The 13,266-nt window shown below is 37.7% G+C and overlaps 1 protein-coding gene across 1 annotated transcript in view; it reads left to right on the top strand.

Annotated features, from left to right (window-relative positions):
- The window catches only part of PHACTR2 (phosphatase and actin regulator 2), a 207,992-nt gene extending 196,372 nt beyond the window's left edge, over nt 1-11,620 (top strand). Inside the window, exon 12 of the mRNA XM_021709749.1 lies at nt 10,611-11,620. Coding sequence (XP_021565424.1) covers nt 10,611-10,626 — 16 coding nt within the window. The 3' untranslated portion in view covers nt 10,627-11,620. The remainder of the gene's footprint in view (nt 1-10,610) is intronic.
- Nucleotides 11,621-13,266: the final 1,646 nt, after the last annotated feature.

The raw sequence follows: 13,266 nt of genomic DNA, 5'->3' as shown, positions 1-13,266 counted from the left end.
GAGGAGGAGGAGGAAGGAAGGAAGGAAGGAAGGAAGGAAGGAAGGAAGGAAGGAAGGAAGGAAGGAAGGAAGGAAGGAAGGAAGGTTTTCTATTATCTTCCAAAATGGGCACTTGATTTAGATACTTCAGTTTAGGAGCATACATGCTTTCATCTCTCACCTTCACTGGTATTCAGGAGTAGGGGGCATGGTTGTGAGGTTTCTATCCTTTGGAACAATAATATCCTATTTCATTGATTTTCTGTGTGGTTGGGCATCTTTACATATTTTATTGACTTTTTTTTTTTATTATTTGAGGTGTCTACTCACAATGTTTGACCAGTTTTTTGAAAGGTTGTTTGTCTTTTTTTTTTATGGGTTAGTAAAAACTCCCTAGATACTGTGGATATCAACTCTTTATTACATACGTCACAATATTTTTCTCCAATCTGTTGTTAACCTTTTAACTTCTTAAATGATATTTTGCTTAAATGTTTCCATATTTAGATCTGTCTATATTGTTAGGTTTTTCTTGTTTTGTGTCTTATGGAAGGAGGCCAAGATTATAAAACTGTTATTTTCCAACTTTTATATATGCTTTTCGGGGGGCATTTATTTGTGTGTGTGATTCAAGAGAGTAAACTAACTTTACTTTTTTCTGAATCAGTAGTTGGTTGTCTCAGTGCCATTTATTTACCTCTGGATGTGTGAAATTCTCTTTTAATATACACATAGGTCAGTTTGTAGACTCTTTAATTTGTTCTAATGAGCTATTTTTCTCTCTCTGCCTGTGTCCTACTGGGTTTTTTTTTTTTTGTTGTTTGTTTGTTTGTTTATATTTATTTTACTTATTTTATTTTTATTCTTTTAAAACAAAGACAGGATTTCACTGTGTTACCCAGTCTGTTCTCAAACTTCTGGGCTCAAGCAATCCTCCTGTCTCAACCTCCTAAAGTGCTGGGATTACAGGCATGCACCACCACACCCAGCCTGTGCCTTACTGTTTAATTAGAACAGATTTGTAGTATACTTTTATATCTGATGTATTTTTTTCACCTTTAAAATTCTGTTGGCTGTATTTTTTAATATTTACTCATCTGGAAAAATTTAGAATATGCTTCTTGTTTCATAAAATAGTCTATTGATATCATCATTGTTTAAATAAAATATTAATAGATGCAAACAGATAAGTCTTGGGTGGCTTAGAGCTGATATCAAGGATAAACGTTTTAAATTTTCCAAAAAATATATTGATTAAACCTCTTTCCAGATCATGAAAAATTAAATATTCATATCACTAAAATAAATATGCCTTGCTTATGTATTCTTGAAACTTGGCAGTAAAGCAAATGTTACTGCTACTTTTCCATTAATTTATATGACATCATTAGAGTTGCATTCCAGTAGGGAAATAGTTTGGCTCTGAGACATAAAAATCATGCTTATAATTTTCAAGTTGTTTTCAGTATTTCTTTTAAGAGGAAAAAAGTTCTGGTAAGCACTACTGTATCTAATCAAAATAATTTTTTAAATGGTGGTAATGTTTTAGATTTAGAGAATTATTCATGTAAAAGATAGTGGTACTTTTAGCACCAACCTCTCTTGGGGGCGGAAACACCCTATGAATCAATACCAAACCCTTGAAATGCAACTTAGATATACACATAGCTCTCTTTTCTTATTATTAGCATCAGATTGTATCTCCTCCTTCCAAACCTAAATCTAGTAACTCCCTGAAGATTTGGAGTAGATAATAAATGGGCTGAGACAGCCGTGCCTCATCTGCTCAGTCACCTCTTTATCCAGAGGCCATCTCCCACACAGTGATGTATCAGTGAGTACTGGAAGGATACATTCCCATATATAGCTTCCTTTGCTTCTCTGTCTCTGAGAGATACACAAGCTGATGGCTAGAGGCAGGCACAGGAGGGACACTTCTCACTATTCATCCTTTGAACCTTTTAAATTTTGAAATCAAGACTGTATTACCCATTCAAAAGCAAATATTTAAAAGAAAAGCTAAAGGACTCATTCCCTACGTCCTTGTTTCTGTCAATGAGGATTTCATCAGAGTGGATTTTCTTGAATAACGTGCTGGCACTAATATTGTGACACTCGCTTTTTGTGCACTGAGAAGACACCGCTAATACTTCCATCATGGAATACATTCTGTGACATAAAGAATTGTGGTGATCCACTCTCTTATCTAGTTCCCAAGTTTCTCCCAGTATTTTCCAGGTAGCTTTCTGGAATTGGAATGGATTCTAGGGCCTTACAACAAGTATGGCAACAAGTGGTCTGCACAAGAATTTTTCCTGCAACCTGATAGGTTCCAGGCTCTAACCTCGGTTCCTTGGAACACTTGCTGCTTGTATGGGTATATCTTGCATTTTCTCCCACCCAGCAGCAGCCTACTCAGCCAACTGTCTAAACCCTAAGATCCATTTGAAGGGTAATATGTGATTAGATAGGGTTAGTGTGTTCTTAAAGGAGACTACTGTGGCAAGCAAAAGCCACTTCCCTTTCCATAGTAAATGGAATTTCTATAATACAAAATTCTAAAGACAAATTGCATGAAAGGTCAAATTTTACTTAAATACTAAATTTTTAAATGGTTATAGCTAAATGGTAAGATTATGAGTAATTTTAATTTTTTTCTGGATAGTTTCTGTTTTCCAATCTTTTAGTGGTAACATGTATCAGATTTGAAATAAAGAGAGAATATCATTTTTTTAAAATAAACTTTTAATTTTGTAAATAATAATATTTTTAGAATATGCAAAGTACTTTCATACTTTTAAATAGCTTATAACTTATTTGCTTTTTATATTAAGAGATATTTTCAAAGACTCATAGAATCATTGGATTAAACTTTTAGAGTCAGAAATAAGCCTCAAGAGATCACTGGTGAGGGAAAAGATCAGTGGAAGAGTCAAGATATTGAATAAATGTAGCCATCATATATTTTATTTAAAATTCAGATGTATGGAAATAAAGATTAGAAAATAATATCAAAAATGCTTAATGCTCATTATAGAGTGATAGTTATTTTTTCTCTTCTCTACTTTTCAAATTTTCTTGATGTAATTATTTTGAGATGAGAGCAGTAGATGTATATAGATATATACATATATACACACATGCAGACATACACATACACACACACGTATGCACACACAGTTGGCCCTTTAACAACATGGGGGTTAGGGGTGCTAGCCCTCCTCACAGCTGAAAATGTGTATGCCTTTTGACTTCTCAAAAACTTAACTACTAATAGCCTACTGTTGACCAGAAGTCTTACCAATAACATGGTCTATGAACAAATAGCTTGTGTGCTATATGTATTATATACTATATACTTACAATAAAGAAAGCTAAAGGAAAGAAAATGTTATTAAGAAAATCATAAGGACGAAAAAGCATATTTATTATTTATTAAGTGGAAATGAATCATAAAGGTCTTCATTCTCATCTTCATGCTGGATAGGCTGAGGAAGAAGAGGAAGAGGAAGGATTGGTCTTGCTGTCTCAAGTATCACAGAGGCAGAAGAGAAGTTGTTTATAAGTGGACTCACGCAGTTCAAACCCATGTTTCTCAAGGGTCAATTGTATATACATATATAATATATTTTTTAAAGTAATGATCTCATTCTAACCTTCTTGTATTACTGTCATATGAGTGTCTACAGCTAAAACTAGTTCCTCTTTTATCTTCTAGATATGCTTATCAAAGTGTGACATAGCAGGAACTCTATTTGAGACTGCAATAAAAATTAAGTGGTCTTCCACAAAGAAATGGGAAGGCTGCTTTTGTAGTGGTGCTGTCTTTCATGGATGCTCCATTTACTTGGTTCTAGGACAGAAACTTAAAAGAGATGCAAGATGCTGCTTTAGCTACCAGAGTTGAAAGTGTCACTCAGTATTGGGAATAATAAGAGCCCAGCCAGCATGTGGTCTGGCCTCTCAGGTGGAAAGAGGACCTGTAATTTAAGAGAGCCTCTTTGTTTAACATAAATGTATATAGCATGACAGTGAAACTCTTAAAGAAAAGGAAATGGGCTGGGTACAGTGTCTTATGGCTATAATCCCAGCACTTTGGGAAGCCAAGGCAGGAGGACTGCTTGAGTTCAGGGAGTTCGAGACCAGCCTAGGCAACATAGTGTGATCTCATCACTACAAAAAATAAAACAATTAGTCCAGTATGGTGACACGCACCTGAAGTTCTGGCTACTTGGAAGGCTAAGGCAGAAGGATCACCTGAGCCCCAGAGGTCAAGGCTGTGGTGAGCCATGATCATGCCACTGTACCTGGGTGACAGAGTGAGATCCTGACTCAAAGGGGTGAGGGGGATGAATTATTTAGGATTTCTAATCTATCAAACAGGGATAGAGAAGTACAGGAATGTAATATTTTACTTTTGTGAGTGATTATATATTTTGTATTATCTGAATAAAGTTACAGCAAGGTGAGTAAATTCTTGAAAAATTAAATTGTGGAAAAACCATCTTTATGGAAATAGTTATCCTTACCTGAATTCCATTACCCAAAAATAATTTTTCACCTACTCACTCCCTCTCAACATTTTGAAAATATTAAAAATGTATTTCAGTTTTTAAAAGAAAAAGAAAATACAGGTAACTTCAAATTTGAGTCTCTGTAAAGTTCTGAAAAGAGGGTGGACGAAAGCTTAAGTGTCCTCAGGGCATAGTAAATCTATTTATTGCTCCACCAACTTGAAGCCTAAAGCCACAACTGTCATTCTGTCACATAGACAAACTTTTCAAGAAGCAAAGCTGAACTTCTCATATTTTAAAATGAGTACAAACCATGAAGCAATAACAAACTGAAGAATAATTTGCATTTTCAGTACCTCTTAACATAAAATTTTAGAGCTGAATTTGAAGATGCTTAATTTAAACAGGATATATATGTCCTTTTCTGAATGGATAGAGCAGGAAAATATATGGGATTGTTTTTGTTGTTGTTGTTGTTTTAACCAAATCTGGGTAGTCCATTAAAGAGAGGTTACAGTTCTGGCCACAGGTTTTGTCAATATATTGCATTCATAGTACTGGTTGGTCACCTTCTTCTTTTGGCTAGCCTTTGAAACTACACTGGTAGCTCATGGGTTCCAACAAAATCCACATGTTGGAACTCATTGTATCTTATAATATCCTCAGTCATTTTTGATAATTAAAATAAGGATACTTTCCAGAAAAACACTGGTCCTCTGACTACTCCTTGTATTGCATAACCCAAGTTTTAATTCCTAGAAAAGCTAAACCTGAGAAAGAGAGACCTTTGGGAGTTCTTGATATGAGAATCCTAAAGGTGCAATGTGCTTGTCTTTGTGTTGTCAGGACTCCCTGAAGTCCTACTCCTCTGTGTACTGTGTGGACATTGCAGGTGTGTGGACAATGCTGACGTGTCCTGCTCAGAGGGAGGTGATGATGCTAGTTCCACCTTTGAAGATATTACTGGATGGACTTTTCGAGTCATTGTGAAAGTTTGAGGATAGACTATAACAAAGTATAGCCTGGGAATGTGAAACAGAGTTTTTCTCTTGTCAAAATTAGGTGCAGATTATACCACATGTTCTCATTCATATGTGGAAGCTATAAAAGTTGATCTCATTGAAGTAGAGTAGAATAGTGGTTATTAGACTCTAGGGAGGGTAAGGGAAAGGGGAGGAGAGGAAGAGGTTGGTGGATACAAAATTCCAGCTAGATAGGAGAAATAAGTTCTTGTGTTCTATAGCCCTGTAGGGTGACTGAGGTTAATCATAATCTATTGTATATATTCAAAAAGCTAGTAGAGAGGATTTTGAAATGTTCCCATCACAAAGAATAATAAATATTTGAGATGATGGGTGTGCTAATTACCCTGATTTGATCATTATACATTGTATACAAATATCAAAATATCACTGTATCTCATAAATCTGTATAGTCACTATGTTAACTATCATAATAAAAGAATAAAATTTCAACATAAAAAAATTGATCAAAACAAATGCAAGGTAGAAATCTAACTGGTTATCTTTTCTATTCCGTTCTACCTAAAGGGCACCAAAATCACCCTTATGAATGAAAGTACAGATAAGGGCATGTTTTGATCTCACACTTTAATGTGCATTAAGGACTACAGAGTCTGGGCCGGGTATGGCAGTTCATGACTGTAATCCCAGCACTCTGGGAGACCGAGGTGGAGAATCGTTTGAGCCCAGGAGTTTGAGACCAACTTGAGCAACACAGTGAGACCTCATTTATACAATATATGTTAAAAAATTTAACTGGGCATGGTAATGCATAGTCACAGCTACTCAGAAGGCTGAGGCAGATGGATCACCTGAGCCCAGGAGGTCAAGGCTGCAATGAGCCTTGATCGTACCACTGCACCATTCCAGCCTGGGAGACAGAATGAGACCCTACCTAAAAATTAAAAAAAAATACAGAGTCTGGAGCCTACTACTTTCACTCACCAGCTTTCTACCTTGGACATGTGACTTAGCATCTCTGTACCTCAGTTTCCACATTCGTACAAAGGGTATACAGGAGCATTTACTTCATAGTTTGGTTTTGAAGGTTAAATGAGCTAATATTTGTATAGCACTTGGACTTGTAAATATTAGTTAATACTATTATCTGCCTTTCTCATATTTTATATTAAAAATTTTACTTAAGAGGTGTTCAGTTACTCTTTTGAAATATTTTTATAATACTTCTATATTTTTCTTCAGACTGTGGTTGACTCTTCCTAAAATGTATTTTGGAATGTCCTATCAGATGGGTTATCTTATATTAGTACACATGGATTTATAATCAAGTTTATGGGTTTTATGTTTTGACTCTTTGGTTACATTGAATTATTTATGGAGTTATCAACTTCCTAGATGCCCCTGTATATGTGTCACTTATGCATTCAACAAATAGTTATTGAGCATAAATAGTGAGCCAGACTGGATCTTGGAAGTTTAGGATATGTCTGATAAGATCTTCAATCCCATGTGGTTATGTTCTAGTGAGGGAGGCTAACCATTAGCAAGTAAACAAATAAATATACATGAGAATTTCAGATAGTGCTAAGGATGAAGAAATATAACAGGATGCTGTAGAATGGACATTGGTGGGTATAGATTGGATGGCTAGGAATGAGGTCAGTGCTAGGGTTCTCTGGAAATAGAACCAACTGAACGGTTGAAAGGAAGGAAGGAAGGAAGGAAAAACAGATGGGCAAGAGAGACTGATAGAGACAGAGAGAGATGCGAGGGGATTTATTAGGAGAATGGGCTCACACAGTTATGGAGGCAAAAAAATGCCATGACAGGCTGTCTGCAAGAGATCTTGGGACAGCAAGGAGTCTGAGTCTGGAGTTGTTGTCCAAGAATAGAAAAGAGAGAATGTATCCCAGCTCCAGCAGATAGATCAACATACTGACCTTTTCTCTGTTTTCATTCTCTCTAAGCCCTCAGCAGATCCAACGATGGCCACCCACATTGTACACATTGAGGGCAGATCTTCCTCCACCTAGTCCACTCCAACTCATATACTAATCTCCTCTGGAAACATGCTCACAGACACACCCAAAATTAATGCTTGACCATGTTTCTAGGTATTCCTTAATCTAGTCAAGTTGACACCTAAAATTAACCATCACAGAATCTCTTGAAATAAAACTGGTTCTGTGATTTCAGTGATAAGAGGGAGCTATCAGTACATTATTGAGGGAGGAGAAATACATTTCGCTCCCAAAGTGAGTAAGCTATGGTAGAAAGAAGAACCAGTGCTGGGAGCCTGATTTTGCCTGCTCAGAGGGCGGAGAGAAGGCCTAGGTGATTGAAAGAGTCGTATTGTCTCTGTTTAACAAGTGAAGGCTTGGAGTCCACACATCTGCCCAAGGTTTATGGTCAGTGGTAGATTAAGAACTGAACTCAAAGGGGACACATTACTGCTTAGGCACAACTTGTTTGCCAGTTTTAGAAAGCTTGGTATATCTTATTTTTATTTTGCCTTTTGGAAATCAAACATACAGAAGTAATATAAGTTCCATGTACACATATGGCAGCTTCTCTGGTTATCAACTCATGTCTAGTGTTGTCTTATTTGTTCTTATGTCTAATTTTTCATTTTGTAAAGCTTAGACTCAACACGGCAACGTGTGTTAAGTATACCATATGGCAGAGAGCGTATTCTATGAGTATGTGAAGGTGAATAAGACCAGATTTTTCCTCAGTTTTTCATGAGCTAATGGCAGTGGCACACCTATACAAAGATTATATAATGTGAGCGATGACTGGCATAAACCAAAGGTTTTGGGAACATGAAGACAGAATTATTAGTGGCTCCCTGAGAAGTAGAGAATAGGGATTTGGGGAATTCGTGGAGTGAGATTGTACAGAGAGAAGATGGGAAGAGATAAGGTAGAGGAAAGAACATGAACACAAGAGGCATTTTGGGAGCAAGTGATCAGAACTTGGGGGCTGTGGGGGTAGTGATGGAGATATATCTAAAAACATGGTTTGGAGCCGGGCTCGGTGGCTCAGCCTGTAATCCTGCGCCTTTGGGAGGCTGAGGTGAGTGGATTGCCTGAGCCTGCGGGTTCAAGACCCGCCTGGGCAGCAAGACCTCATCTCTACAATAAATAAAAAAAATCAACTGGGCGTGGTCGCACGCACCTGTAATTCCAGCTACTCGGAAGGCTGAGGCGAAAGGATCGCCGGAGCCCAGCAGGCGAGGCGGCGGTGGCCGGGAGCAGCCATTGCACTCCAGTCTAGGCGACCCAGTAAGACTCCAACTCAAAAAACAGAAACCAAAAAAAACAAAACAAAACAAAACATGGGTTGGGCCACATACTGAAGAGCCTGAATCAACACTCTAGGAAATGTAAATGTTATTTTGTAGGAAATGGGAAACAATACAGTGCTTTTAAGAAAGAAGTAGGGGCCGGGTAAAGTGGCTCACTCCTGTAATCCCAGTGCTTTGGGAGGCTGAGACAAAAAGGTCAAGATCCGCCTGGGCAACATAGTGAGTCCTTGCCTACCAAAAAAGGGGGGAAGGAAGGAGGAAGGGAGGGAGGAAGGAATTAGTTGGGTGTGGTGTTGTGCACCTGTAATCCTAGCTACTCAGGAGACTGAGGTGGGAGGATAGCTTGAGTTCAAGAGTTCAAGACCAACCTCGGCAACAAAGGGAGAGCCTCGTCTTTACAAAAATAAATTTAAAAAAAAAATTTAAGAAAGAAAGAACTGGAATGATAGGAGGATCAATATTGTATAAGGATAAGGTGAACAACAGTGTGGAGCATAGTTCTAATGGAGAGAGCAAGGGATAGGGAAACCAATTGGAGACTGGTTTACCAGGGTAAATGAAAATTAGATCATAGAAGACTGAGTGAAATGCTAAGTAGAGCTGCATAAATGTGTAATCACAAAAATAGGCTGAAGTTGAAGTGCTGGATCAGTTGGGGCTTTATGGAGAAGATGACTTTTGACCTTGCTCTTGAAAATGAAAACATATAGGAGATGAAGGGAGGGGATTGCACTATTAGGGAACCGCATGTTTAAAAGCACCAGGCTACAAAAATGTAAGGAATGTCCTGGAACTCTCACGGAGGGAAAAGAAGCCAGCTAGCTGACTAAGCAAGCGGACAAGAAGGTAGTGCCATCAAAAGATGGTGAGGGCTTTAATGACTCAAAAATGGGCAATCAAGGCAAGATTTGGTGAGTAATAAGAAATAGAGGATGAAGGAGATAAATGAATTCCAAATCTAAGATTTCTACAGAAAGACGTTTTAAAAGGTAGGACATTAAACCAGTTAGAAAGTACAAAGACAGTTTAACAAGGAAAACATTGTATAGTTGTGGACATGCCTAGTATGTTACCTGTGGGACATCTGGGTGGAAATGCCCAGGGAATGTTTGAAAATGCAGGTGTAAAAAGTAGATCTGAAGTCATCAACAGGAGATGACAGGAAGCTGAAGGTAATGAAATAATGACTACTTGGGTGTTTTTGTTTTATCGAGAGGGTCTCACTATGTTGTCCAGACCGGAGTACCGTTGTGTGATTCCAGCTTAACACACCCTCAACCTCCTGGGCTCAGGTGATCTTTCGACTTCAGCCTCCTGAGTAGCTGGAACTACAAGCGGACACCCCTACGCCTGCCTAATTTTTTATGTTTGTATTTTTTGTGGACAACAACAAGGTCTTACCATGTTGCCTAGGCTGATCTTGAACTCCTGCGCTCAAAGCAGTCCTCCTACCTTGGCTTCCCAAAGTGCTGGGATTACAAGCATGAGCCACCACACCCGGCCATTTTTCTTTGTATAACTACAGACCAGGTGTACATCCCTTTGTGAAACATCTCACTCTGCTTAAAAAGAGTAAGACTGTGGCCCTCAGTGATGTTTTGTGTTTTTGTTCTGTTACTTGAATGCAATAACCGGCATCTTTTATATAAGGGTTGTCTCTGCTTTCCAGCTTAACATTTGTAACAGTATTCTGTTATGACAGCAGTTTATAAACAGTAATTCAGTTGGGAGCCATCTACAGCTGCCTTTCACTGTAAGCATTACTGTGCCTTAGTTCACTGGATGTGGAGTGTGCCACAGACTCACAGTTTCTGTTTCTGATTCCAGGTTTCATCGTCCATAATGAAGTGTGAGAGTATTTGAAAACCGAGACTGAGCATCTTTGGGGAAGCCCTGCTTCCTGAAAACCTGATATTGCACTGGGATTTGAATGTGTGCATTTCCGTTTAACTTGTGGTGAAGGAAGTGTGTAACTTCGCTTGGTTAGGACGTGCTCCTCACTTGTGCAGCCTAGATGGGGCCAACAAGCAAAGGGAAGGATGCAGTGATGCTTCCTGCCCAGAATGTGCACTGATGGTAAGGGGCACAGTGGTTACATCAGTTATTCTTCATCAGGAGTTTTAATCAAGGAAGAGCAGAAGACAATTACTGGCTCCCTATTACCAGAAAGCCAAATTTTATAATGCAGGTTAAAGAAAAATAGAGATTGCTGGAATTACTGGGCACTGGAAAGGGATGGGAGTTGAAAATCAGAAAGAAAGATGAATATTTCATTATGTTAATGAAGAAAGGAGAAAATTGAAGCATAAATGTATTTTTGAAGTAGGCTTTTGGTAGTTGAAAACTTAAGGGATTTAGGACTCTGATCACCCAATGTGGATTCCTTAAAGACTTGATCCTAGGAGAATATTCTTGTTTCACCATTATGTTGGTACAGTATAGTACTATTACTTTATGTTGTGCCAGTGAGTCCAATTGCCAGAAATAAGTCTGAATGTGTTTTCATGCATCTTTTTCTTAAACGCAAGAGGCTTCTCTTAACAAGCATGCTCACCCAAATTTTGTTGCATGCTTTAACTACCATAGCTATACGCACTTGGCATTTTTAAAATACTCCTTTCCTAGTGTTTCAACCTTTCACAAAGATAACAAGATTGGGAATTAAGTTAGATGTAATGTGACCCTATAAAACTGTAGCAAGCTTCAGAAATAATTATTTCGATCTTTCCCTATCTTGGTTATCTCCAAAGTCAGAGCAACCAAACTTGATCTAAAAGAGATAGTATCGGGGGCCAGGCACGGTGGCTCAAGCCTGCAATCCCAGCACTTTGGGAGGCCAAGACGAGAGGATTGCATGAGCTCAGGGCTTCGAGACCAGCCTGGGCAACTTGGCAAGACCTCGTCTCTATAATAAATCAAAAAATTAGCCAGGCGTGGTAGTGCACACCTGTAGTTCCAGCTATTTGGAAGGCTGAGGCGGAAGGATCGCCTGAACCCAGCAGGTTGAGGCTGCAGTGGCTGTGAGCAGGCCACTGCACTCCAGCCTGGGTGATAGAGTGAGACTCCAACTCAAAAAAAAAAAAAAAGAAGATAGTCTCAACAATCATGACACTTGTTTGAAACACCTGAATCATCCAAAATTAAAACTTATGTGAGATGCAAATATGCTGCCTGAAGTTAGTTCTGAATAGGAATGCTAAGGACCAGTTACTTCTTAGTGCTGCATTTTAAAAAGTTGGGTTGCTGCAATTAAAAAAAAATAAAGCACATGGATACTTACCCAAAGGCTTAAAAGAACACAGAGAATTTCTGCCAAGTTGTGTGAGGAAAACCTTATCTTGTATTTTAATAATCTGCAAATTGCATCCATAATTTTAGTACAATATTTACATTCATTGCAAAAGAATTGGTGAGATTAAAGTCATGGAAGGTTTCCCTATAAGCCTACAGTCAGTATTGTTTACATTAAGAAGCTCTCTATTGTTGTATTGCTATTTTCTATGGAGTCACAGGCACAGTATGACTTCTGCTCCCAAATACATAGAACATATGTAAATACTACCTTGCATTTAATTGTTATGTCACAATTGTTTTGTGCCCTTTTCATTAAAAACATATGAAATGCATACCAAGACAAGACCTAAATATAGTTTATTTTATTGTCATAGCTTGGACTAGAATTTTCTGAAATGTTTCCGGTTCATAATATGAAAGACTGTAATTTTCTGTTTCAGCCCAAAGTAAGCATTTAACCTGGTGGATATATTAGATTCTGCCATTCATTGGTATCTTGAAGAACTATTTGAAATTGGATGATTTAATTTAAAATGTTAGCACCATTTAGCCTATCATAAAAAGCCAGGACCGTTTTACAGCTAAGAAAAGTAACCAGCATTATCATACCTCTTGTTGCACTCAACTGTGTGCATTAATAAAATAAACTTGGAGTCTGTTGTTATTTCACTAACAGGATAAGACATTTTTGCCTTGAAAAAATTTTTCTGCAGGCCCAAATATCTCATCTGACTGAGGTTTTGTCTATCTTATAGTATTCAATCCAGCCATAAAAATTACTTTATTCTAATTTTTTTCCCCAAGTCATCCTTTACTTTATGATATTTTGTTTTATCATTTTAGTGTCTTGGGGAGAATACAAAGAAATATTATGTTTCTTTTAATTTTCTAGGGTTAATCATTTCTGAACACTTTTTACATTTCTAACCACATGGTATCTCTATCATGGTAAATATAAGGCATGATCACCATTTTATCATTCAAGGTACATGTCATAGGAAATTTCTATTTGGTTGATAAAAGGAACAATTTGTTCCCACTAATGGTGCATATGATGCAGTTTTTTTATTTCCTACGAGACACACCCCATACAAAAATGAAAATCTCGTTCTTCAGTATATTGTTTTCCTTGTATACTATGTCAGATTTATGAACTACCCACACTTTTTCTTCATACTGATTGAGATGT

This window comes from Carlito syrichta, unplaced genomic scaffold, assembly GCF_000164805.1.
Source record: "Carlito syrichta isolate Samal-C Ts95f unplaced genomic scaffold, Tarsius_syrichta-2.0.1 Scaffold279568, whole genome shotgun sequence".
NCBI lineage: Eukaryota > Metazoa > Chordata > Mammalia > Primates > Tarsiidae > Carlito > Carlito syrichta.
The sequence above is the reverse complement of the archived record's forward strand: the minus strand, read 5'-3'. Positions and strand labels throughout refer to the sequence as shown.